The sequence below is a fragment of the Necator americanus genome, chromosome III (assembly GCF_031761385.1).
Source record: "Necator americanus strain Aroian chromosome III, whole genome shotgun sequence".
NCBI classification, from domain to species: domain Eukaryota; kingdom Metazoa; phylum Nematoda; class Chromadorea; order Rhabditida; family Ancylostomatidae; genus Necator; species Necator americanus.
Window position 1 is genome coordinate 18,792,547 of NC_087373.1, and position 26,313 is coordinate 18,818,859.

At 42.1% G+C, this 26,313-nt stretch overlaps 1 protein-coding gene across 2 annotated transcripts; it reads left to right on the forward strand.

Annotated features, from left to right (window-relative positions):
* Positions 1-670: 670 nt before the first annotated feature.
* RB195_010055 (uncharacterized protein) lies at positions 671-26,253 on the forward strand (the record flags this gene model as incomplete). 2 transcript variants are annotated; one of them, XM_064190882.1, is made up of 22 exons in its annotated part: positions 671-845; positions 1,605-1,723; positions 2,010-2,122; positions 2,188-2,296; positions 6,302-6,522; positions 10,265-10,581; positions 10,636-10,786; positions 10,995-11,100; positions 11,158-11,313; positions 11,367-11,496; positions 18,471-18,565; positions 18,619-18,750; positions 19,986-20,099; positions 21,802-22,059; positions 22,159-22,314; positions 22,382-22,545; positions 22,604-22,802; positions 24,070-24,259; positions 24,314-24,480; positions 25,658-25,822; positions 25,973-26,077; positions 26,140-26,253. In XM_064190882.1, the coding sequence occupies 22 exons, from the start codon at positions 671-673 to the stop codon at positions 26,251-26,253; spliced, it is 3,456 nt and encodes a 1,151-aa protein (XP_064048465.1). The 2 variants fall into 2 exon arrangements, with proteins under 2 accessions (XP_064048465.1, XP_064048466.1); XM_064190883.1 differs by lacking the exons at positions 671-845; positions 1,605-1,723; positions 2,010-2,122; positions 2,188-2,296; positions 6,302-6,522 and adding exons at positions 3,851-3,950; positions 4,041-4,137; positions 4,740-4,804 and having other exon boundaries at positions 10,265-10,412; positions 10,481-10,581.
* Between the last annotated feature and the right edge of the window lie 60 nt (positions 26,254-26,313).

Here is a 26,313-nt window from a genome sequence, read left to right on the forward strand (position 1 = left end):
CTTAATAAGGTCAACTTGCAACATTCCTGTCTCACCATCCATTTCTAATGTTTAGTAGTTCCCAGACTTTTTGGAAGCTCTGCTCATGCACGTGATGGAGATTTCACTTAGTACAGGAAATAACTCGTGTTGGGTCACCTATTAGCGATAGGGCAGTATTTCCGTGCAGTTAGGTGCTTGACCGTTGTTAAAGACGAATGCGGAGCGCCCGTAACCAAATGTGGTTCGATAACCATGGTATGTACCGTTGAGTCAGCAAGAGACGGTTGGGGTTGACTAGTTTTAACAGCTCATGAACTCTTCTGACAAAAAGAAGGCTCTTCTTTTGCGAGGCACGCACAAGTGGCGTTTGCTTTGGTAGTTGCAGCTGGATCAGAGGTCTTCGATCTCCGTCCTGAGGTCGTTGTGCACAAAGCGCTAAAGATATCTCCTCAGGAACTTCTCTTCGACTTCGGAGCACGATGTAATCTAGATATGCCGATGCGTACGCAAATGTAGAAAAAAAAACATGCCTAGCGCAAGCGTTCACAATCGACTGCATGTTGTTGTTCTCAGCAAACATATTAAGCTAAGAATGTTGACTAGTGGCAGCGGTAATTGAGATTGGCGCAGTCTCTATCATATTATGTCATATCATATTATATCTCGCAGTTGCCATCTCCTTCACGTCATGCTTGTACTGTACCGTCACGTACCGGCCACCAAAGTACTTCCATTTCGACTTCTATTCGAAGAACTGAGTGGAGTTTTGTACATAATCCGCATACAGGACTCGGAGGAGACATGCAAGAAGGATCTGAGAAGTCTTCACAATTCTTTCTGGAAGCTTTGCATGCCCGACAAATGTGAGTTGCCATCATATTCGGAATTGTACAACATCCTCAGCGGAAGGTGTATGCGGCATTGGAACGGCATCACTCCATTCATCCAGACTCCAGACAGACTCATACCAGAAACGCAGTGCAAAAGATAGCAGACAGTAAAAAGTGCTGACAGGTAGGCTCCTGTAAAGGGAACAAGTGTGCAGATGTGAACTCTACAAGCCTATTACCAGAACTGCACATTGGCAATAATTACCCCAGAGATACCGGATATCGCTTCTACCTAAGTTCTGGATGTCTTTTTTAGAGGATATACGAAGTATTTGACGAAGGCAAAAGATCCTCATGAGTTCTTCTTCTGCCGTCGGTGCGGCGAATAGATAAAGCTTCTAATGTTGATAAGAAGATTGAGCACACTGCAACTCCACAGCTACGTTCTCTTCCTTCAACCCCGTGCAACTAACCAATTTGAGCATCGCACTGAGCGTATTAGTAGCACCACCCTACCCAGCTTAGATTCCCATTTCACCCTACTAGGAACATCACCGTCTTATGGAACAAAGAAGGTGGAGTAGTTCTTCAATGTGCACCACTAAGACATGCAGAGAACCTCCAGTGCACTGTGCAGGACATTTGTGAGTGCTCAGCTGCCGAATCTCAAGTGTCATGCTTCGAGGAGCGAGACACATCGCAAGCGTTGAACGACTTTGGGAAAATCCTCCCACTGATACGACCTCTTATAAGATTTACGACACACTCACATACAGTGATGATATACCATAGCTGAGAGCAACAAATCCAAGGAAAGGATCCAGTCTAAGGGAGCTCTTGCTGAAGTACGGAACACATCAGCAAGTAAAGCAGTAACGGTAGAAGTCGAACATGAAACAGAAAGCTTCGCGGTACGCTGCTCACCTTCTCGGGGAAAATACCAACTTCAGTATGGTCCAATCCATGGAAAGGGATATCTGAGAATTCAGAATATCCCAGAAAATGACGGAGGCAGCAAGAAAGAAATCTCAAACAACCAAAGCCCAGGGCTCGAGGATCAGCAGAGATGGAGTGCAACAGAAAGCCCTCTAACAAGTAGAACCCGAAGAAGACTCAGTCGAGAGCCAATGCTGCCACTTTAATAACAACTCTGACACAAATGCACAAGAAGCTTTTACATGCCGTTGCAACATACAGGTAGCTGAGGACGAGTGCACTTCCAACAGCGATCAACACGATCATAATGGTTTTGTACCACTGGATATAAAAATTGAAAATATGAGTAATGTCGGGCCACTGGAAATCCAAAAGTATGGTTATACTTTTGTTGAAGACCTTGCCAGATACTACCTTGCATATTGCGAATATACTTGAGGATCCCAGTTATCTCGCAGGATGTTCATTGGGATCCGCACTTCGTCAACAATTCATTCGAGTTTGAACGGTTGATGGTAGGAAACGAAGTTGGTATTTTCCCCGAGAAGGTGAGCAGCGTACCGCGAAGCTTTCTGTTTCATGTTCGACTTCTACCGTTACTGCTATACTTGCTGATGTGTTCCGTACTTCAGCAAGAGCTCCCTTAGACTGGATCCTTTCCTTGGATTTGTTGCTCTCAGCTATGGTGTAGCATCACTGTATGTGAGTGTGTCGTAAATCTTATAAGAGGTCGTATCAGTGGGAGGATTTTCCCAAAGTCGTTCAACGCTTGCGATGTGTCTCGCTCCTCGAAGCATGACACTTGAGATTCGGCAGCTGAGCACTCACAAATGTCCTGCTCAGTGCACTGGAGGTTCTCTGCATGTCTTAGTGGTGCACACTGAAGAACTACTCCACCTTCTTTGTTCCATAAGACGGTGATGTTCCTAATAGGGTGAAATGGGAATCTAAGCTGGGTAGGGTGGTGCTACTAATACGCTCAGTGCGATGCTCAAATTGGTTAGTTGCACGGGGTTGAAGGAAGAGAACGTAGCTGTGGAGTTGCAGTGTGCTCAATCTTCTTATCAACATTAGAAGCTTTATCTATTCGTCGCACCGACGGCAGAAAAAGAACTCATGAGATCTTTTGCCTTCGTCAAATACTTCGTATATCCTCTAAAAAAGACATCCAGAACTTAGGTAGAAGCGATATCCGGTATCTCTGGGGTAATCATAGCCAATGTGCAGTTCTGATAATAGGTTTGTAGAGTTCACATCTCACACTTGTTCCTTTTAGGGGAGCCCCTCTCTGAACTTTTTTTTTTCTGTTTTTTTTTTTGTTGGGTTTTTGTGTTGAGTGTGTTTGGGGTGTGGAGAAAAGGGGGGAGGGGGTTAAAAAGAGGAAACACCTCCGCTGAGGATGTTGTACAATTCCGTTATTCGCAATCTTACAGACCTCACAATGTAAATAAAATCTCATATTTTTTGACCATTAAATTCCATTAAATCCGTTCTAATCACTACTTAAAATTAAAAATTAAAAATTAATTTTCATCGTTTAGAAGAAGTTCCAAGTTTGTGTATCTTTTGCAAAAATTTGCCTCAGTGCTGTATCGAACCTGGGTCGTATTGTAGGAACAAAATGTTGGTTTTTTTCGTGTTTTTTCTCTTGTTGTTTCTCTGTAATTCCACCTATGCACCTGCAACCTGACTCTTTTTTCCGTCGTACCATGTCCTTCAATCAGTATTTAAAGATATTTCACAGATTTCAGAATAAAAATAGAATAGAATAGAAACGAAAATATTCCATCACCAATATTTCAATAACAAATTTTTAGCAAATTTGCTTCCTTTCTCTTCTTCTTTCTCTCTTTGTCTTTTTGCCATTTTTCATCTTGCCATTGTGGTATTTATAAACCGAACTACCTCAACAAACCTTCAAATTTCCGCAACTCTGCATTTGATCACAGTGCTGCGTAGGAAGCAGGTCGCAAAAGTGTCCTCACGGCGCGCCGGCCACCAATGGCCTCTTGACTGATTGCGCAAAACTCAATTTGCAGGCCCCGCCAGCTGCCCAATGACTCGTAGCTAAGGTGGAGGCATCTTAGTCGCCCATCTTCGCCATGTACTATGACGCTCACTGCCAGCACATTGCTTTTTCGCTATTACTGAGCGCATTCTCACTGCAGCTGTCAAACCAGTACCCGTCAAAGGTCATAATTAGTAGGTTATTCTATACAAAGTCTCAATTTGCTATCGCTTAGAGCAGCTATTTGTGTTTTTTCCTCCACATTCTGGGACATCCTCTTCCAGAGTCGTTTACAACGTCCTCTGAGGCATCCAATGTAGCAGTGCAGGCTTTGCAGTTCGCTGTCGACGAAATCAACGCTGGAGCGGAGGCACCGTTCAGGTCCTGTGCCACCTGTGTCCTGTTAACGTTTGCTTTATTCTGACGACACTCCTAATGTGGAAGGCAGCTAATTTCTCGCGATTTCAAAGGCAGCGCACACGATTTTGACGTGCTGCGGATTCCACAGCGAAAGCGTAGAGTTCGGATTGTAAATTGCGGATACCTATCGTGGTTCCGCTCATGTTTCCCTAATCGTCGTAAGAGAAAAAAAAAACGGCGTGGAAGACTCCGTTGCAATGCAGTTGCAACGCGCCACCGTTGTGCACGCGCCGCATCCAAGTGTAAGCAGTCGAAAAGGAATGGTCTCTTCTCACCAACCTATTCAAGTGAAGCCTATGAATAGTATGCTGAGGGGATCGGAGCGAGCACAAGAATGCGTGTTCTAACGCACTTCGTAGGAACTAAAGCGTTTTTTACGACTTTTTTTTTAAACGACAATTAGAGAAAGATGAGTGGTACCACGCTAGGTTCTGCAATCCGCTGTCCGAACGTTACGCTTTCGCTGTGGATTCCGCACCACGTCAAAATCGTGATAAGCTGCCTTTCAGTACTCATGCAGTGCTTTTTCATGCAAATGATTTCATCTACAACCGGAGTTTCAGACTCTCGTACGATCATTACTACGTAGAGGCCGGCTCTTCAGAAGGATGGAGTATGGTCAACAAAGGCTAGTTCCATTACCGTCTCACCATCTAATTCTTACCATCATTGCTTGCTCAATTGCTAGATGTTAGTTGAATTTTTTAAAAAGTATAGCTGAGAGGGTTCTTCAGGCAGTACACCTTTTTATTGAATTTCTGAGATTTATAGGGACTCGGAAATTGTAAATACCAACGTATGAGTTGAGGTTGGAGAAACTGAGGCTCATCCAGCGCACTTTTCCTTTGTAACTATCTTATAAATATTGGGAAATTGTGTGGATATTCTTGTCAGTTGAACTCGCTCAGTATTTCTTCAGCAAAACTTTCCCTCGTTTATTTCTGAAAGTAATGTGAGACAACTACATAGTATGGTATGTGTTCGTACAATATTTCAGCAGTGAAAGATGCTACTTGGTAGAGCGAATTAAAATCGAAAATGTGTTTAAAGCCGGTAGATTAAAGGCATCAATCCACGAATCTGAGGTGGTACAGATTTCAGGTGGAGTATTCGTACACGGGATGAGAGACTATGGAGAGAGGGATGATTCCGTCCATTTCTTCCTAATTGCCGTAAAAAATGGCCCGGAAGATACGGCTTCAGGCATTCTGGCGCAGTATTTTCTACAAGGAGTTTTACTGGAGCGCGCCAGCCTTGTGCGGCGCCGCATCTTCCGGGCCGTTTTTTACGGCAATTAGAAAGAAATGGACGGAATCACCCCCCTCTCCCTAGTCTCAAATCTCGTATACGAATACTCCACCTGAAATCTGCACCACCTCAGATTCGTGGGGTGTGGCTTTTTATGCAAATTTTAAGGTTACTGTCGTTCTTCTTCTTATGATTGGCGAAGTTCCCACTGTTACCTATTCATGAGCACCACTAGCATCACTGGAACCATCTCATAAATATCTCATGGAGCAACATACATTCTCACAGGGTGCCCCACTGTTAGAACAGTAATCTTCATATTCAACTGATACATTCGTAGTCGCTGCTTTGGAGTTGGATCCGAAACGGCGCTGCATGACTACTCGTTTTCGTCTTAGCATTTTGACCGGTTGCCGATTATTCAGTTTCCTGAAGGAAAACATGTGAGCATCATTAAATTGCTTTTGGAATCGAAGAGAAAACACCAAGTATGTTATTTCATGTACATTTGATAGGCATTCTGACCTGAGTTCAGGAAACGCTTCTACTCACACTTCCCTATTGATCGCTACCTCCTGCAACCGCTCCTGAGTCGCTGTATTGCTAATTTTGTTAATCTGCTGCTTGAATTTTTCTCTCGACAGCCAGCAGATTGCAAAATATAAGCGAACAAGACTGATTTCTTTCGTCCGGCTGGCGCTCACGCCCAGCACCATCGAAATAAGCTCTGAAACGGTTATGGTCTTATCTCTGGATTCGACGCTGACCGGAGAGTTTCTCGTAGACCGTAGTTACCTTTTTTTATACCCGCAGAAACAAACCCGTATCTTGAACTTGAGAGAAGCCATAAAAGATATTCAATGGGTGAGTGTTGCAGAAAGGGCTGCTGCTGTACAAAAACTGTGTAATAATCAGCAGAAATATTCCAAATGGTCAATCGGTAAAACTCCCGGTCTGCGCCGAATCGAGAGATAAGACCACAACCGTGTCATGGCTTATGTTCGAATATTCGTCGATGCTGAGTATGGGTGTCAGCTACACAAATGAGATTTGGGCACTGGAGAAGAGCAACAGGAGCGAGCGTAGCGACGTAGCCTGGTGAATCCAGCTTGCAATTAAAACAAGTCCGTCATTAGTAGTGGGGCTGGAGGTGAGGTTTGGTGACGTACAACTGTTTTTTTTTCTAACCTCAGTGACATCGCTTTCTTGGATTAGCTTGAATGGGTTTTCCCGAGTGTTATGACCTATGACATAACATTGGGACCAGGGCGACGTACAGCATTTTGCTACACATGACTATTGTCACAAATGAGGGCATTGACAGATTACGCAGTGAAAACTCTGTTATTCCTCTCTTCGCACTCTCCAGAGTTACCCATAAACGAAAAGAAAGAGACAAAAATCATCGCGTATGCTGCGGGATCCCCAAAATCTAGAAATTAAAACTGCTTATTGCACATAAGTCAAATTTACGGAGTTGTTGCAGTTCTGCTATGTAAAGTATGGAAATAATTTATCGTACCTCCGATTTCCATTCGGAACTTTTAGAGAAGCAGACAATCCTTTTTTGCATTTGGCCCATTTCATTCTCCTCTAATACCCATTCATCCCATTTTGTATCGTCTCCACCCGTAGATCTGCTTCTCCCCTTCCTTCCTTGTTTAGCTCCTGGATATCCAGTTGCTACGTTGTGGTGTCTGTCATTCTCCTTGATTACATCGATGGCTTCGAATCGAAAAACAGGCAGGAGGTGTAATAGAGTCTCACAATCTGTTGACATTGTTAATTGTACCACATTTCAACAAGTAGCGAAATACTGTACATCGTCATTGTCCGGATGTTGAGTTTTAACACTCAGAGAACACGTCCGAGGAAAAAATGCAACAAAGTGACGATAACAGGGGCGCAGCAAAAAAAACAGTTATGTTAATGTTAGAAAAAAACAGCCACCACTGATACCTTACTTTCTTTAATTGCGAGCGCGAGTAATCACGGGTTATGTCGTCATTCCCACTCCTAGCGTTCTAGCGTTTTTCCTTGTTCAAACCCCATTTGGGCACCTATTATTCACGCTTAACATTTGTTCAACATAAGCTTCGACATAATTATCCTTCTTCTCGATCCGACAGTAACAGAAAACACTTCACCTTTTAATCTTCGATTTGCTCGTGTGCCAGTGCGATTTTCACTTGTCACGATAAGCTGCGACAGCTGCGCGCTGGTTTTTCTTCTCGTTACAAAATTATGAAGAAGTTCTTTGATTTCTGATAAACTCTCAACGAAATCTGATCACGAGATGAATGGTGGCATTACGTGTGTTACTTACCTCAACGAACCGAGTCTGTCATTACCATTGCAATAGGATGGTCTTCGCATCAGCATTTCGATGACGCAGAAAACATTTTCTTTTTGTTTACGAAACGCCCCGTTTTCTGTGGTGTAGATCAAAACAAAATGAATCAAGTCTAAAAATTAGAGAGGGAGGAGACTCGAGGGCGGCCTGAATATTTCCGAGAAGATTCTCTGTGAATATATATTGCCATTTCAATTTTGAGGTTTACGTGCGTGTAACTGCCCTATACAATGACTTGCGGTGGCTAGCCGATGTGCCAAGCCAGTGTTTTTATCCTCCCAGACAAGTCTGGCACCAATTTATCGACCCCGGAGGTATGAAGGGCTTGGTGAGCACTAGGGCGTATTCGAACCTCCGAGCAATCGTGCAGACGCGGAACCTAACCGCTACACTACAGCCGCCCTAAATTGAAATGAACGTGGGGGCTCACCGCAAGCGGATTGATTAGCACCAGAAACGTTAAATTTAACTTATATATTGTGATTATTGAGTCCAAATTTAATGTAGAATGAGTCTGGGTTTCTGCATGCAACACACGGAAGACAGTTATAAACTTTATTCACCTCTAACTTGTTATTTCAATGTTATTTCACTTCTGTTTGGCACCACTTTTGTATATTTGTGAATGGCAACTAAACGAGAGACAGTAAGCAGATCAAACGATAGCTACCGATACTCAACTGGTTTGGAACCTTCCATTCCGACAGATGACGCGTCGGACTTGATGCTGTCAGAAGCGCACGATTCTTCATGTTATGATGACATGTCCGACTTTGGAAACGGGGATATATCTAATAACATGCCCATTTTCTCTTAGATGGTGTGAAAGTAGATAAACGCGGCCATCGAAGAGATCAAAGTAGAGACCATAGATGACCCATCTTCCGTATTCTCGATGCCAAAATTTCTGGGATAGTTTTCAAGTCGGTTATGCTCATCCTGTAATTGCGGAGTTCTAATCACACAGCAGGGACAACAGGCACTCTTTCCTGCCTATGCTACTTGCCACTACTGCTACTGTGCACCTTGAACTCTTCCCTTGTATTGCAGATTCGAAACCTTTCTCCCAACGATATTGGTGGACAGAAACCTGTATAGTGTAGTCACTTTCATCATCTTAATCTCCAGTGGTTGACTTTTACTCCTGATGTGTAGAGAAGAGATTTCGAGTTTGAGAATTGGGTTTCCGTCGTTATCATAAGCATCTCTCCTCGTGTACGCTCTCCATAGCAGACCTTGGGTTGCAGTGACATCTTCCTCCTCTTAGTTTTATTTGAGAGGCTTTGCGGCAGTAGAAGTTGGGCGGAAAAACCGATATTTCCTGCCACACTTGTACTGACACGAACATTAGCACCACTAATTTCTTTGCTAATCATTTATGTACTCTTGTGCTGTTGCATATTACTGGAACAATTTTTCCCATTGTCAGTGGGCAATCCCGTCTCGTCTTGGTCAAACAAAGTTGTGTGTGAACATCTTGCCTTGTGTTACCATCTTCTTCGACTTCAAGTGTACACTCGCTATGTGTCTATGTGGATTGTCATAGTCCGTTTCTGCTTTGTCATTGTTTCGTGAAACACTCTACAAAAGCACCTGTAAATCGCGCCACCATCCCACACTTTGAGTAAGTCCTATTCCACAATGTTCCTACGATTTACAGGTGTTGAGGATGCGTCGGATGACGATGGTATGGTTGCTGACGCGGATACCCATATCTTCACCGAGGCATGTTGTACTTGAACACAGCTCTGTACAACCTTCTTGATCTACTACAAGAAGTCGCACAGAATCCAAGCACTCGTCACTGTTCCATATCCTGCGGGAATTGGCGTCTCGAGCGAACTCCCTATTGATGACTGACCTGAGTGCTTCGACAGGTTCAGCAGTTCAACATAAGGAAACGAAGAGATGTTACCTAAAATTACACGCTCCATTTAGGTATTTGACCTATATGGGTAGGGCTTTGCCAATGCGCTGGGCGACAGCACCTTTTTGCAATAACTGAGCAACTTCTACATAAATAGCTCATACAGCCATATAACTGTGTGTATCATATGGCTAAAGCGAAGGGATGATTCCCAGTTTCTCTGTGAACTCTATGTGTAAAGATCTCTAGGCCCACGTAGAAGCCAGGAATCAATCCTTTGGCAACAGAAGAAGAGGTTCCTGACGCGACCTGCAACGAAGGCAGGCACATCGATGTTTACATCCCTTCTCTTATCTAATGGAAAACCTGGAAATTTTTTCGTTTGTGAAGAATCTTCATAGATTTTTCTCGCTAGCAAATCAATAAAAATTATCAGAGAAACATGATGAATAACTAGAAAATGGAACACTGGAGAAATACAACTTCGTAGTCTTACGGTCGCACGAAATCATTAGCCTTCCTGCCTCTTCTCCTCACTTCTTAAAAAAACGAAATGTATTTTGAAGAATTATACTATGCATACCACACGCTACCTAGAAAAGCTAATAACTATGGTTTAGTTTGCCAGGAGTTGAAGGAAGGAGGAATGACAGTGATCAGCATCGATGGAGGACGAGGCAGCGAGGCGATACGAGGCCTAGCGGATACTCTGGAGATGCCACTAATATCGCTCACGTCGCCACAATATCCTCAGGATCCTCCAAACTTGTAAAATCTGCACAACGGTTATCAGCAAAAGGAAATACAGCAAGTTGCTTCTTTGCTAATGATTACAGCTTCGAAGTGTCAGTACGCCCTTCCTCCGCAGAAATTCTCGCTGACTTCATCATTCACAAGCAATGGAGAGAGTTGACACTGCTAACGGATGGAGAAGACTGTAGGTCTGGAGGTTTAAGCTGCTCTTAACTTGTGGCTTCTGACATGTTTCTAGCTGGTGTCTCTCTTCCTTGGCTCTGGCACCATTTGCATAAAAAATCCAACCGATCCATAAATGCGCAACTACTCGAGTTGCCGAGGGATCCTGCAAAGTTCCGCGAGTTTTTAAGGCAGTTTAACCTTGGACACTCCAACTGCACGAACAGGTATGGGAAATGTTTGTGTAATTTTTAGATATAACAACCGCCCATACACATTGATGAACACGGAAGTCTGGCTTCATTTTCGCCTCCTTTTGCAGCTCTTTTCATGTTCTGTACTCCAAGCATCCGTAGATCTCGGAAATTGATGTATTTATTGAGCTTTGTGTTGTTCACAACTCCACATTGAAAGACAGCATGAGGAATTTTCAAGGATCCTCATCGACACCACTTCGTCATTTCGACAGGAGAAGTTCCTCGCAGCTATTAGGACCGCCCAATTCACCCAGGCAAACTACCACTATGTCATTGCCAACTTTGTAAGTATCCACGTTCACTTAGAAATGCAACGATGACCATTTTCGAGCTCTACCTAGGATTTCTTACCCTACGATGTGGAAATGTTCCAAAATGGAAATATCAACGTTAGCGGCTTCCAACTGATCCACAAGGAAAGCCGAGCCTATTGGAACCTCAAAAAGCGCCTTAAAAAGTTGGACGATACCTTCGTCAACACGTACAGCGACGTCGATGTGAATCTTTTTATGTGAAGATATTTTAATTATTTACAAACAGTGTCAATTAGAGCCAAACAGCGCTCTCTCATGACGCCATGCTGGTTGCGTGGACGGGATTCGCGAAGTGTCTTGCCGCCAATGACTCGTTGTTCCATGGCACTTTCCGACACGGGCGATTCTTCAACCGAGGTTATCCAGGTCAGTAATTTTTTCCCCGTTCATATGAACAAAGTGAAAAGAAGTCTGACTGCATATCACAAAAATATCTCTATAGGAATTTGAAACCAGCAGACAGCAGTCATAGTTTAGCAATAGCTATATTCAGAAGTTATTTTTATATTCAATTCAGTTCCTTTAGACCATTAAGCACCTTAAAAAGTAGTCGCAGATACTGTGCAAAGTTGTCCTCCTTTGTGACGAAAGTCGCAGTCTCAAAGGAAAACAAAGGACTGATCTGAAACTTCAGCGGATTTCCAGAATTCCTTTTACAGTCACAACTCTCTCAATAGTTAACATTTGAGATTTTAAGGCGATGTAAACACCTTCTGGATTTTTCTGTCTCTGATTTCTCGAAATCAGCGACAAAAAATCCGAAAGCTGCTGTGCGGTAAACAACGATTTATGCTAACATAGCTTCTATCTTCTCAGAAGAGTTTCATGTTTCCTCGAATGGGAATTCATCACAACAATTCTGAGAAAATCACTTCGAATTGATTTTATTTCTGATGGGACAATTCGAAAGTGTCAATTGAAGTGTGAGAGAAAGTCTTCTTCTTTTTAGTAGTTTACGTCATATCAGAACGATATACGACTATCGTCGAACGTATTGTGCGCAAGTGGCTATCGTCACATCGATTTGTTGGGGCCTGCACTGGTACGCCTCCACAAGTAGATACAATACTTGTGGAGGCGTACCAGTGCATGCCCCAACGACTATGCATGAGCATTGAAAAACCGACGAAGCGAAATTGAAACCATTGAAAAACGAAAAAAACTGAGTGACAGTGCGGCACCGTCGGTCACAGTCGCCTGCTCGTAACTTGTCATAAGATAGGAATTAAGAACAATGATATACTATTGGATTCCTCTCTCTGAGATCTATCCAAAACTCCCATATCATTGATAAAGGAGCAAAATTGCGCCAGATATGCGCCAAAAAGCAATAATTGAACTTAACATAGCCTAAGGCTATAGTTGAAAAAGTGTTCAGAGACTCAAACTTTCACACTTGGTCAGAATATCAAGAATTTGTCAGAGCAAAACAAACGAAATTGTTGGCTTGTTATTTTTTGAACTCATGCGATTTTTTTTGTTGAGTAAAATTGCGGTTCGTCCTTACTTTGAACCTTTGTGGCAAGGAGAGAATTTATCAAAGTAGCAAAAAGTTGCCACTAAGAGTCCAAGTGGCCGAAAGGGTGAACACCAGGGTGCTAACAAGCGAGGAGTTCTCTTAGACTACAACAATGAAGCATTCTAGTTGCAATTTCACTAAAAAAGATTTAAAAATCTCTTTTAAAAAAGCAGAGAAAAGACCTAAAAAGAGTTTACTTTATTATTTCTCCTATCAACTATAGCTATAGTCGGGTACAAACGACATGAATCACAAGTGTAGTTGCGGTGCATTTGCGTACGAGCTCGAAACCGCGCTGTGGAGGCGGCAGTTGCAACCGAAGTGGACCGTCGCAAACTGCAGCGATGGATGGCGCCAGCAAGGGTTTCACCACGCTGCTTTTCCTAGCTTTTCCTAGTTGCTACGCTCCACTGAAGCCCTCCGTCTCGAGAGAAACTGCGTACGCAATTTCGTATGTGCATCATGTCGTTTTGACCCGACTATATACAATACTATGCATGAACATTGAAAAACCGACAGTGAGTGACGGTGAGACACCGTCGGAAACCGTCGCCTGCTCGTAACTTGTCATAAAATAGAAATTTAAGAGCGATTTATATGTCTTTAGATCCTCTCTTTGAGATCTATACAAAAACCGACATATAGTTGAGAAAAAAGCAAAATGCCTAGACGCCTAGCCTAGCGCTATAGTTAAAAAAGTGTTCAGAGACTCAAACTTTCACACTTGGTCAGAATATCAAGAAATTGTCAGAGCAAAACAAACGAAATTGTTGGCTTGTTATTTTTTGAACTCATGCGATTTTTTTTGTTGAGTGAAATTGCGGTTCGTCCTTACTTTGAACCTTTATGGCAAGGAGAGAATTTATCAAAGTAGCAAAAAGTTGTCACTAAGAGTCCAAGTTTGTCTGAATTTTGTGAGATTTTTATTGTATTTGTACAAACAAACTTCGTTCGTACACTAGAACAGCGCTTCATTTAAAAATCCCACTTTCCGTTCTTTTCCTTTCATGTCTTCTCTACTTTGCATCTCCATTAATCTCAAGAACAGAGTTCTTGTTAAGAGAATCCAACCAGAACTCTTAAAACACATAATGTGCTTTAGTTTATAAAACTTGTTTTTCTCTGAACAAGTTTTCTCGCTTCCTTATAACACTTTCTTTTCATAACATTCCATAGTAGGGACGATTATGAAGTTTTCGGTCAGATTTTATGCAAATATTTCAACACTATGCTCCTTAATTCACAAAAAATTGAATTCGCACCGGTATTTCGAGTTGAATGATATCGTTCTCAAAGCTATTCGAGATTATTTCTTTTCATCACGACGCCGCGGCCTGGCTATTTCCGCATCTGAGCCAGGTTTGGGCCTGTCGGCCTCTGCATCATCGGCAACTACAGCGTTGTGAAGATATGATTTACGCGGCCTCGCATATTTTTGTCCAGAAGAACTTCTGAACTGATCTCCTGCAATTATTACATGAGCAAATCAAAGGTTGAGATTAATCGAATTTTAGCGAAGATGAATTGGTGAACGTTATTATTTGATCTGACCGCTCCAGTTCAGCTGTCAGGTAATGCGATGAGATTTGAACCGTCTTGTCTTTTGTATTGTATATGCAATTCCAACAATGATCACCACTCCTGTTTTTTCATTGTTCATTGTTGTTGTTGTTTAAAAATTGACTTTAACTACGAATACTTCACGTAAAAACGAGCTGCTCAGCTGCCAGTAATAAATCTAACATTGGAGGATGAATATTGATATATTGGTAGCGAATTGAATTGATATAATCATACTGATAGTGAAGTGTTCAATTTGTTTTCTATTCTATACACGTATTTGAATTTCTGGAAACAAAATGTGGATTTGACATCCCCATAATATTTTCTTCCTGCGCTGCAGCAGTGACTGCCAACGGTATAATAGGCAAGCCCTGACTGAGGTGCGAAAATAGCAAGGCCGCGTAGTCTGATGGAAAAAAAAGATCTCGAATAGCTTTGAGAACAATATCATTCAACTCGAAATACTGGTGCGAACTCCATTTTTTGTGATTTAAGGAGCATAGTGTTGAAATATTTGCATAAAATCTGACCGAAAACTTCATAATCGTCCCTACTATGGAATGTTATGAAAAGAAAGTGTTATAAGGAAGCGAGAAAATTTGTTCAGAGAAAAACAAGTTTTATAAACTAAAGCACATTATGTGTTTTAAGAGTTCTGGTTGGATTCTCTTAACAGGAAGTCTTTCCTTGAGATTAATGGAGATGCAAATTAGAGAAGACATGAAAGGAAACTTTTTGGCTACTTTGATAAATTCCCTCCTTGCTACAAAGGTTCAAAAAATTTTACAATTTTACACAACGAACAAAATCGCATGAGTTCAAAAAATAACAAACCAGCAATTTCGTTTGCTTTGCTCTGACAATTTCTTGATATTCTGACCAAATGTGAAAGTTTGAGTCTCTGAACACTTTTTTAACTATAGCGCTAGGCTAGGCGTCTAGGCATTTTGCTTTTTTCTCAACTATATGTCGGTTTTTGTATAGATCTCAAAGAGAGGATCTAAAGACATATAAATCGCTCTTAAATTTCTATTTTATGACAAGTTACGAGCAGGCGACGGTTTCCGACGGTGTCTCACCGTCACTCACTGTCGGTTTTTCAATGTTCATGCATAGTATTGTATATAGTCGGGTCAAAACGACATGATGCACATACGAAATTGCGTACGCAGTTTCTCTCGAGACGGAGGGCTTCAGTGGAGCGTAGCAACTAGGAAAAGCTAGGAAAAGCAGCGTGGTGAAACCCTTGCTGGCGCCATCCATCGCTGCAGTTTGCGACGGTCCACTTCGGTTGCAACTGCCGCCTCCACAGCGCGGTTTCGAGCTCGTACGCAAATGCACCGCAACTACACTTGTGATTCATGTCGTTTGTACCCGACTATAGCTATAGTTGATAGGAGAAATAATAAAGTAAACTCTTTTTAGGTCTTTTCTCTGCTTTTTTAAAAGAGATTTTTAAATCTTTTTTTAGTGAAATTGCAACTAGAATGCTTCATTGTTGTAGTCTAAGAGAACTCCTCGCTTGTTAGCACTCCGGTGTTCACCCTTTCGGCCAGCAGCAGCCTCCACTGAAGATTACATGCTTCACAGTAATTTCGGAATATTAGATATATGAGCCAGATTCTTCCGCAGTCATCTTTTTCATCTGTGCTCTCGCTGTTTATATTTAGATTTGCTCGACCAGTAATACTTCTACTTTCCCGACGCGCAGAAAAGTTAACTAATAACTTCATTTCTCTCGAGGGACTCGAAGAGAATCATACCTTCATTTGAAAGACTTCACGAAGAGGTCGACCATCGCGTCGGGTATCTTCCTGCAATACGTCTGATATAGCGCTATATCCAGTCGCTTCGGATCTGGTTCAGCGATTGTCGTTGAAACTCATCACCTGTTCGGCACATCTGATTCTACTTTGCATGGCATGTGCGATGGCGACTCTAATCGTTGATCGTTTACGTAGAACTTTGAATCCTCTCTTTCACTAGCCTGAAGCAGGATACTCCAAACATCATCCTTTCAGAATTCATCACGTTAAATTTCCAAGCCTGACATGCATAACACTTGGATATATTCCTTCCCTTAAACGTGAATGGAGAATCAGAGACCCACGCGTTGTTCATGAAGGTTAGCGCAGGTTCAACTGGAGACCAATCTTTTTACACGCTTTATTAACTTCTACCGACATTCGTTCTGCTTAATTGATGCTTGATGTTATCATAATGATGTCATCAGCTAAACGAAAATGGTGCATCTGCCGACCTAGTACCTAATACTAGTAGTCAATCGTGCTGAACCCTTTCCAAAATCTTGCTTGCTCGCATGGCTGTCCTTCATCTAAAATTCATTCAGTCCTGTTTAGGATTACTTTTATGAAGAGCTTTTAGGTGTCAGACAATAGGCAGATTGGGCCGATTTCATGAGGATTTTCTTTCTTATACAACAGCACGATCTTGCTGCTTTTTCATTGCTTAAAAACCTTGCATTTCCACAGCTATGGATATCTTCGTTAGTATATTGATAAGGAGTACCGGTAGGTTCTTTAGGTGTTGAGATTTAATTCCGTTGGAAAGGACTGAAGTAGATGCTCGAGATGGCATTTTGCACTTCGGAAGGGAGGATCTCTAGAATATAGTCCATCTTCCCTCAGAAGGTGGCGAGGCAAATGGACGTGGCTGTCAAAGAGATCGGAGTAAAAATCGTGAATGATCCTCTCCACTCGCTTTCTCGACGCTGTAGTTGTTCTATCTGGGTTCTGGAAAGCAGTCATTTTTGTCTTACTATTGTGGAGTACCGCGATAGTAGCGAATCTCTTGCCCTCCTCTGCTGCTTCAGCTACTCCAGCTGCTACTTCCCTCTTTGAGGTGTTCTTTTACCGCTTCTCTGCAAAGTCTTGTGAGGTCAGACGTGAGTTTGTGCTTGCCTGCAGCTCCTGCAGCTCTAGAGTTTTCAGAATTTCCAGAGTTTAAAAGCTAACAAGAGACGTCTGTGTTTTGTTAGCTTTTAAACTCTCAAACTTGGAAGCTAAAAAGAGACGTCTGTGTCTTGTTAGCTTTTAAACACTCTGTTCACGTCTTACAGTCATGAATAGGTTGTACGAGCATGTCCCTGGTTGACGTTGTCAATTCCTATAAGCCAAATGAAGAAGCGGTCTCAGTCTGCGAAGAAAAATCTTTGTCGAAGAGGCGATGGTTCGATCCCGTACATAGCTTCAGCACAACAGCAGCATCGGCCAGGCAAAACCTTTTACTGACAATGATATAGTCTACTTCATTGGGGTACCCTTCACTAGGGGATCACCTCGTATAGGGAAATGTTTCTGGAATGGCGAGGTTTTATGAAAATGATCTTAGTCGTCATGGTGAACTCGGAAAGCCTACCTTGAAATCACCAAGAGTGACCCTGTAAAAGGTATAATATTCTCCGTGGAACTTTTCTAGGTACGTATAGAAGGCTTCGAGTTCGTCATCATCGTATCAGAGCGTCAGCGACGAAGAGAGTTAAAGCCTGTGATGTCCACATCTTTTCGATTTAGGTCGCCAGTTGTTCGAAAAGAGTCGATGTTCATTGGTACGCTCATGCTGACGAGGACACCGACTCTACCAATCTCTCTACTACTGCAAAGTTTCTTCACCTGTGTTATTATCGGCGTTCATTGCCTGGTGTCTGGTCCTTTTCCGTTTGGGAAGGCTAGATGACTCGTGCACCTCCTTCCTGGCACTGCCGTACGCGACATTCCTCCGGAATCAGGAGATTCTTTCCCATGCTGTATCTTGCGTTTAATTTTGAAAGCTGTGCAGATCCCAGGCCTCTATTCCCAGGTTTTGTGGAAGTCAATTGATTGCACGCTCTTGGGCTACATGTCGAGTTAGTAATCCCACATGTCTTTGGATCCATGGTTACAGAATCAGTGGATAAAATGTCTTTATTGCATTTGGGAGACGGCTTTTAAGATGATTCCATATGGGCTCTTGAACTCATTACATTAAAAAGTGCCTTTATATGTCAACTACAAATTTTAGTTGTAGAGGTGGTGGTTAGCGAATTGCAGTGATGATTGGCACAACGTCCCCCTCCACCCTTTAAACTTTTCGAACGCAACCGCGCCGAGCCTCATGCCGTTTTGATCTGACTTTGCCTATCCTTAGAAATCGAGTCAGTAATCCCATTGGCGATCTCAATAATAATTACGAGAACATTTTGGGGTATAGGTGGACTGTAGAATAACAACTTCATTGTGCACAGAGCATGATTATCTAGGTATCTACTGCGACCCACTGGCAGATCGTGTGCATCCTGCAAGACCATTCGCGTCGTTCGAACATGGAAGGACAGTAGCAAAAGCTTTGCGCGGAGTGAGGTTTTTATTCGTGGCCTTTTATGCAGTTCCTAGAACCATGAATTACAGCTAAGGATCGATACAAAAGACGGGACTCTCACGGGCAATATTGAATTTGACCGTTTCGGGCAACGAAGAAATTATGATGTGGCTGTAATCGACCTAGTGTCGAACACAAAAGCGACTTTCAATAGCAAAGAGGTGCGTCTATGGTAGAGCTAGCAATAGGTAAAGTATATTTTCACATGTGCTTTTTGGGACTTATTTTTCTTTTTTTTTAAAATAAAAACACAGTGATGAGAAGAAGAACCATCTGATTTCCTTCTCATTGCTAGTAGTGCTAATAATCAAGGTCTAACGGCTCCATAAGCAGCAGCATCAACACACACTTATATTAATTATAACTTGGAGAACCAAACCTTAAAGTATTTATAGTATAATGTCTTAATATTTTGTTTCAGCGATTGTTGAGTGTTTCAGAGATCTGCAATGTAATCTGCATGCTATTCGTAGTTTTAGGCCCGGTTATGATTTTCGGCATCGTTCCTTCTAACATTTGCTGCCGGAAGAAAGCAAAAAATAAAAAATATTCCTTCAGTTACAAAAATGGTACAGAGATGTGATCGTTTACAGCTAGAAACATATTTAACGGAGTGTCATCCAAGTGCAGTAGTACACAATGAGAACAGAATGCTGATATTCATTTGGTCATAGTGTTCTTTATAACCCACAGTTCCGGTCCAATTGTTACCGCTATGGGTGGGTAGTTCTTTTTCCCTGGAATCGGGTTTAGCGGAAAATTCACTTACAAACGTGAAGTTACTGGCTTAGGTGTTAGACATAGCTATAGATGCTTGGACGATATGCTTAGACGGATGTTCGCACTAATATCACCTCCTTAGATTCTCGATTCGAACTGTGGTGGATTAGTTTTTTTTTTCGCATTAGAAAAGCCGGATGTATAAATCTCAGAAGTAATGATAGGACCATCAAATAAATATCCAAGTGGAATCCTTCGTGTCTGAGTTTCCAGGGACGAGCCGAGCCTGCAACATCACTCTTTTAACTATTTTTACATATTCATCAACACATGAGCACCCAAATTGGGGACGTTCTAAAGAAAGGGAAAGAAATCTTTTTTTTCAAAATGAATCTGACTTGAGGTTCTCAGGAAAAAAAACAACATGGACTGAGAGTTTTCTGCAACATAGTATTACACTGGTATATGCCGCAAACTGGTCCAGATACAAGAACTTCCATAGGCCTCATCATTGTGGTTTTTATCTATAAATTCTAACATGACCGTAACATTGGGTCTTAAATGCCAAGTTATTCCTCTATTAGCAGTAGAACATAGATGCAAATTTAGAAAAGACTTTGCAATTAGTGGTAAGAATCGCTCAGTACACAGATCGCTACAGTTGAATTCAGTTTAGGTACTTGCGTGGAGACAAGGAACTGGTTTCATTGCTGATAAAACTATAGCACAACACACTCGCAAAGTCATGGATAATCGAAGCAAGAACGTTGTACGAGTTGTTACTGTTTGGGTATGTTCAGCACGTCTGAATTTCAATAAAAAAAACGTCACATTGAAATGTTGTTATGAACCATTGCTGAACTAGTGTTTCTCCACTGTAGTGAAAATTCCCCATCGTTATCTACTAAAATGTTGCGAAAAACTCGGATAATTCTTGGCGGGGTTCCACTCATCTTTGCTAGATTTACTTTGTTGTATACAGAAATGATGGGTAAGAAAGTCCACAAGCTTTTATCTCCTTGACAAATGGACAAGAATTTATCCAAATGTTCTTGACTGATAAAAAAAATTGTAAATGGCTCAAAGTTTCTGATTATTCGTTCTTAGCTACTTGAACTAACTTCGGGTTGAATTCACCCTCCCTCTTTTTAGAGATAACACTTCTCTCTTGGCACCATCTCTGATTTGTCTATCGTTTCCTTAAAATCTAAAGTGTGTGTGTCTGGCTTCAATCAATCCGCTTAGGATGCTCCACCAAGTTCGCTTCAATTCAGAATCGTTTGAATTGAAGTGAAGGTGTAACTGGCGTACACAATGCCTTTGGGGGATGGGAGGGCGCCGATGTGTCAGGTCGGTGTTTTTATCCTTCCAGACTAGTCTGGTACCAATTTATCGACCCTGGAGGGATGAAAGGCTTGGTGGGCACTAGGGCGGACTCGAACCTGACCGATCGTGCAGGCAGCGAAACCTCTAACCACTACACTACACTTCCTTGTTTCTAAAAATTTACTTCTTAGGAATATCTCTGCAAGTGTCACGGCCTGGCCGCGTAAACATGCCTCTTACGTACACGCATCGCAAGCCAAATCGTCGCTTCTTTTCCGTGTTATTAATACAGTTCAGATTAGACGCAATTGGCATCACATCATCGGATGTAGCACTGCTGCTTCCGAAGCTAGCGTTATATTTACATCATTTCATCCCAGTCCTCTTCCATTTCTCTTATATAATTCATGTAACCTCGTACCTTTCTGGCTCTGCTGTACCAGGGCTCCTCCGGGATCAGGAGATGTTTCTATTATGGCCTATCGTTAAAGTTAAAAGCAATGGACAGATTGGCATAGAATGGCATAGGTTTTGTGAGAATATCTTGCGTCCTCCCTGAGTGGATAGGGGGAGCTAACTGTTGAAGGTTACTCTAAATCACCTAACAGCCATTTTGTTACAAGCCTTTGGTCAGAGCGACGTATGAAATTTAGGAAGGCTATGAATCAGTTCTGGCACAGTAGAAAGAGTCCCCTTAATCAACCTGCGTCTCGGCGCAGGTTGTTGTTGGTCCGCTTTTGGCCTCCTATCATGCACCTGAGCTTCGCGACTAACCGGTTGTGATCCTTCTAATGAGAGATATCCGTGGTAAATGGGATTAAACATTGTTAAGTTAAAAAAGAAGCAAAAACTGCAGACGAATTTTCTTCTGGACATACCTGAATAACTCTAACGAAGGTACACCAGAATAGTGGAAACAACAGAAAGAAACAAAAACAAAAACCATAGAGGAATTCTGACTAGAATTCTGGTTGAAAACGTGTGTTCAAAGTGTTTGTTTTCAATGTATTCAAAATTTTATACTTTAGGAGTGACGGTGAGTTACATAGAATAGTGCTGCATTGCGGTTTAGGTGTAGACATAAGTCTTTTTCGAAGTTTCTCGATGTACTGCAGAGAATTCAAAGTGTTTGAGTCCGCGCAACAACGTTTCCTGAACAAGTTTAGGTAGCTCCGTTCGTAATGACGAAGCGCGAATGCATGACACCAAACAATCGCAGCGAATGTGAGGGCAACAACAAATATGAGGGATATTGCATAGACCTGCTGAAGCTGTTGGCCGATCGCATCGAAGGGTTTAACTTCGAGGTGTACCTCGGCGAAAAGACAGGATCCAAACTGCCAGACGGAAGCTGGGACGGTATGATGGGGGATCTGCTTAACGGGAAGGCAGACGTCGCTGTAGCTTCACTCACCATCAATCAAGTCAGTGTATTGTATTTGTATCATATATTTGTATTGCCTTGATAGTTCAATTTAATAGTTTGTTGTTTATTTCAAATCAAGTAGACATGAATATTTAAGGAGCGTGAGCGTGTGGTCGACTTTTCTAAACCGTTCATGACAACCGGCATCTCAATTATGATCAAGAAGCCGGATAAGCAGGAGTTCTCCGTTTTTTCATTTATGCAGCCATTAAGCACAGAAATCTGGATGTACATCATATTTGCATACATTGGGGTAAGAAATGAATCTTTTTTTTTGCTTCATGCATCATCTGGTCTGGTTCCTAAGGAATAATATGTAGGTATCTGTCGTCATATTTTTGGTTTCCCGATTTTCTCCGTACGAGTGGAGAGTCGAGGAGACCGCGCGCGGAGGGTTCACGATTTCTAACGATTTTTCTGTTTACAACTGCCTCTGGTTCACGCTGGCTGCCTTCATGCAACAAGGGACTGATATTCTGCCAAGGTAATCAGTCATGCATGTCCTGTACCTAGTCAGTACTTATTGATTTTAACAAATTGAGGTCCATATCTGGTCGAATAGCTTCTTCTGCGTGGTGGTTTTTCACCATGATTATTGTTTCTTCGTATACTGCCAACCTGGCTGCGTTTCTTACATTGGAAAAGATGCAGGCGCCGATTGAAAGCGTAGAAGACCTTGCGAAGCAGACGAAAATCAAGTACGGAATTCAAGGTGGAGGATCCACTGCATCTTTCTTTAAGGTGAACTCTATGAATAATTTCAAACAGGCGAATATTCATGTCTCTCCTTCTAACTTTGAGAGATTGGCATGTAAGCAAACACAAAACTAGGGTGAATTTCTATACGGTAAGGGAATGAGTAGGTCAAGTGTGTGTTGAAAACATTAGCGATTCTGAATTTGTCGTACTCCTATCGAACAGCTCTCAGTTTACCATATGCGCTGGTTCAATTCCTGAAGACGACTTATTCCGTTAGACGAACATTTGAAACACATAGACTGAACAATTTATTCCACAGATGAGCTTGCCTTAAGCGAGGCCAGTTTTCCCCTAAGTAATTAGCTTTGAGAAACTCAAGAAGCATTCCGTGGTGATCAAATCTCCCAGCAATCTCTCCAGCAACGGCTCGGCAAAGAACAAAAAAGAACAAGGTACTACATCCTAAAACCGAACGAAACATTTGTTAAAGACATTTTAAAATTTAACCAAAGCGTGCATAAGTAACTATCTAACCATAACTCGTTCCTTAGTCAGTTCATGAGTTATTGGAGCTTTTTTTCCTAAAGTTTATATCTTTTCATTGAAAAAAAGCAGTAACGAATGAATCAGAGAACGTACTCCTTGCCTGATCGCCTCAGACCAAAAGGTAGAACAGTTTTGTGGTAGCTGTTTTGTGCGACATATCGTTTGCGATTGCACGACTCTGACACTGAGAACCTCTCTCTGATATATTTTTTTGAGCTTCCTTTTAGTGTACTACTTAAAGGATAAAGCGTAAAGGGTCTGCCGTTAATCAATCCACTTGGGATGCACCACCACGTTCACTTCAATTCAGAATCGTTTACGATCGTGTAAATGGCCTATGAAATTACTTGCGGGGATAGCCGTGTCAGGCCAGTGCTTTTGTCCTCCCAGACAAGCATAGTGCCAATCGACTCGGGGATATGAATGGCTTGGTGAGCACTAGAGCAGATTCGAACCTCCCACCGATCGTGTATACAGAATTCGAACCTCCTTCCGACAGCGCTACACCCATTCCATTGTTGTTATTACATCGTAGGTAAAAGGGAAAACAATAATTAAATAGTGCACTATTTATTTATCATTTTCCACTACTTACAATGTAATAACAACAGTGAAGCTACAGTTCCACCATAGACCTTTCTTGAAAATTAGTTCTACCTCAGTGCATATAAAAATATCCTAATTTCGGATATTCAAACAAGAAACGCTGTGTGACAAAACCTACCAAAGCGGAAGTCTCAACCAGTCAAATTCCTTGTTCCAGTACTCATCGGTGCAGATTTACCAGCGAATGTGGCGTTATATGGAGTCCCAAGTACCGTCGGTGTTTGTAGCAAGTTACGCAGAGGGCATTGAGAGAGTTCGAAGCCATAAAGGAAGATATGCATTTCTTCTCGAAGCCACAGCGAATGAATACGAGAATACGCGCAAACCTTGTGATACGATGAAAGTTGGTGAGTAGTCTGTTCTTCACAAGATGTCTAGTGTTGTAATATGAAATACCGTAGGAGCGAACCTAAACAGCATTGGTTACGGCGTGGCCACCCCGTTCGGCTCAGACTGGAAGGATCACATCAACCTTGCGATTCTTGCATTGCAAGAAAGAGGAGAATTAAAAAAACTTGAAAACAAATGGTGGTACGACCGCGGCCAGTGCGATCAAGGCATAACTGTGGTTTGTTTTTAGTGCTGAATATAAGGCCTTCACAAAAGACCTCGAATTATTATCGAGCTAAACGTATGAGTCTCCTCAAATGTCACCTAAAGAACAGAAAAGATTGGATCGAGGTTGAAATCGAACACAATTGTCTTTACACTGTCCACCCCATGAATGGAAGAACCGGAAGGTGACTTTGAGTGTGAAATTCCGCGCTGATAAAACGGAACACTGAAATGGTTTCCCACTGAATTGATGATGCACCGTCCAACTCCACTGCTTGCACCTTGTGAGGAATCCCAGCGTCGAAGCATGTACGAGCTCCATGAGAAACCTAACAAACAGATTATCGGTTTTCTTGTCTTGCATCCTAGAAGCCAGCGACTTTGGCTTGGTTGCTATTAACTAGCATCACCATCTAATTTTGCCTTCTTTAATAGAAACAGCAGCATTGTGGCTTTGATCTTCGCTGTAGAGCAGAACATCGGGTTTTTCTGTTTTTTTATTTGCAAAAGGGTAGGAACTCATTCTTATTACTTTGGTACTGTTTCTTTGACCGAAGTACAACCTTCGATGTACTGAAAAGTTTCTTTTGCCTTCAACTACAAGTCCATTCTCAGCTGTCCAGCACCGGAGTTGTTTGTTTTACTTTGTGTCGCTTCAATTTCATGTGCATATCGTTACTAGCCTTAGCTTCCACATTTAGAAAGAATATCTCCCTACAACATGTTCACGGTAGTGATATATCTGTACCACTTCACAAAAGGCGCTTCATACTTATAGCGTGAAACACCTTCTTTTAATTGTTCAGTAGCAACCAAAAGTTCTTCTCATATAAAGTATGATACAAATGAGGCAATGAAACAGAGGGGAGCACATTTTGATCCGTATTTTCCACTGGTCTCAAATGATGAACTTATTTCAACTTTGATCTGCTTTCAATTGTCTAAGGTTTACGCCACTAGCACTTGTCAGATTTTCAAAGGAGTCGACTTTGTTGACAGTTGCACAATACCTGTGTACGTAGCTTTTCAATGTGGTGCTGCAACAAGTCTAGTCAGTCCTAGTTGTGGCCCCCACACAGCGAATAGCTGGCGTAGTCCATTGCTCGGAAATATTTGATATATGAAAGGTTTGGTGGGCCGTAGCACAGAAACTACCTCTTATGTAATATTTCATTTGTGTATGTTTTAAGGATGGTTCCTCCGCTTCTCTCAATTTGTCGAAGGTTGCCGGGATTTTCTATATTCTGATGGGAGGCATGATCGCTTCCATGATAGCTGCCCTTGGAGAGTTCCTCTATAGATCTAGGATTGAGGCGAGGAAGGCAAACTCGAATTCACTCGTTGGGAGCTTCGCGGTGAGTGGGATTTTGATGCTCATGGAATTAATTCTTTGAATTCGTGCAGTTGCTTCGTGCAGAATTCTAAAGAATTAATCCCATGAGTACCAAAAATAAGTCGACTGTATTCTTATTTTCGCTCTTCCTTCTTCAAAAATAGACTTTCAGAAGAATCTGAGGTCCGCCCTCTCTTCTCAGCTGCGGCTGTCAATCCAAGGTGGAGCAGTCGCACCACCAGGAACTCAGTCGCACGAAGCGCTGAAGAGACAGCAGGTATTCAGACATCTAAATACTCAAAAGAAAACACTTTCCTATCCTAGAAATTTTTGCTACAGGCAGCATCGTTTTTGCCCGCGTCCAACAACGATGAGAAGAATGAACGCATACCGGAAATAGTGGATAGAGAGAGCAGACCGGCCTCCATTTTTTCCTATAATACAGCTGTGTAATTCTAGGCGTTAGGTAAAGTAGTGGATATGAAATACTGGTAGTAATGTTTTGTAAATGCA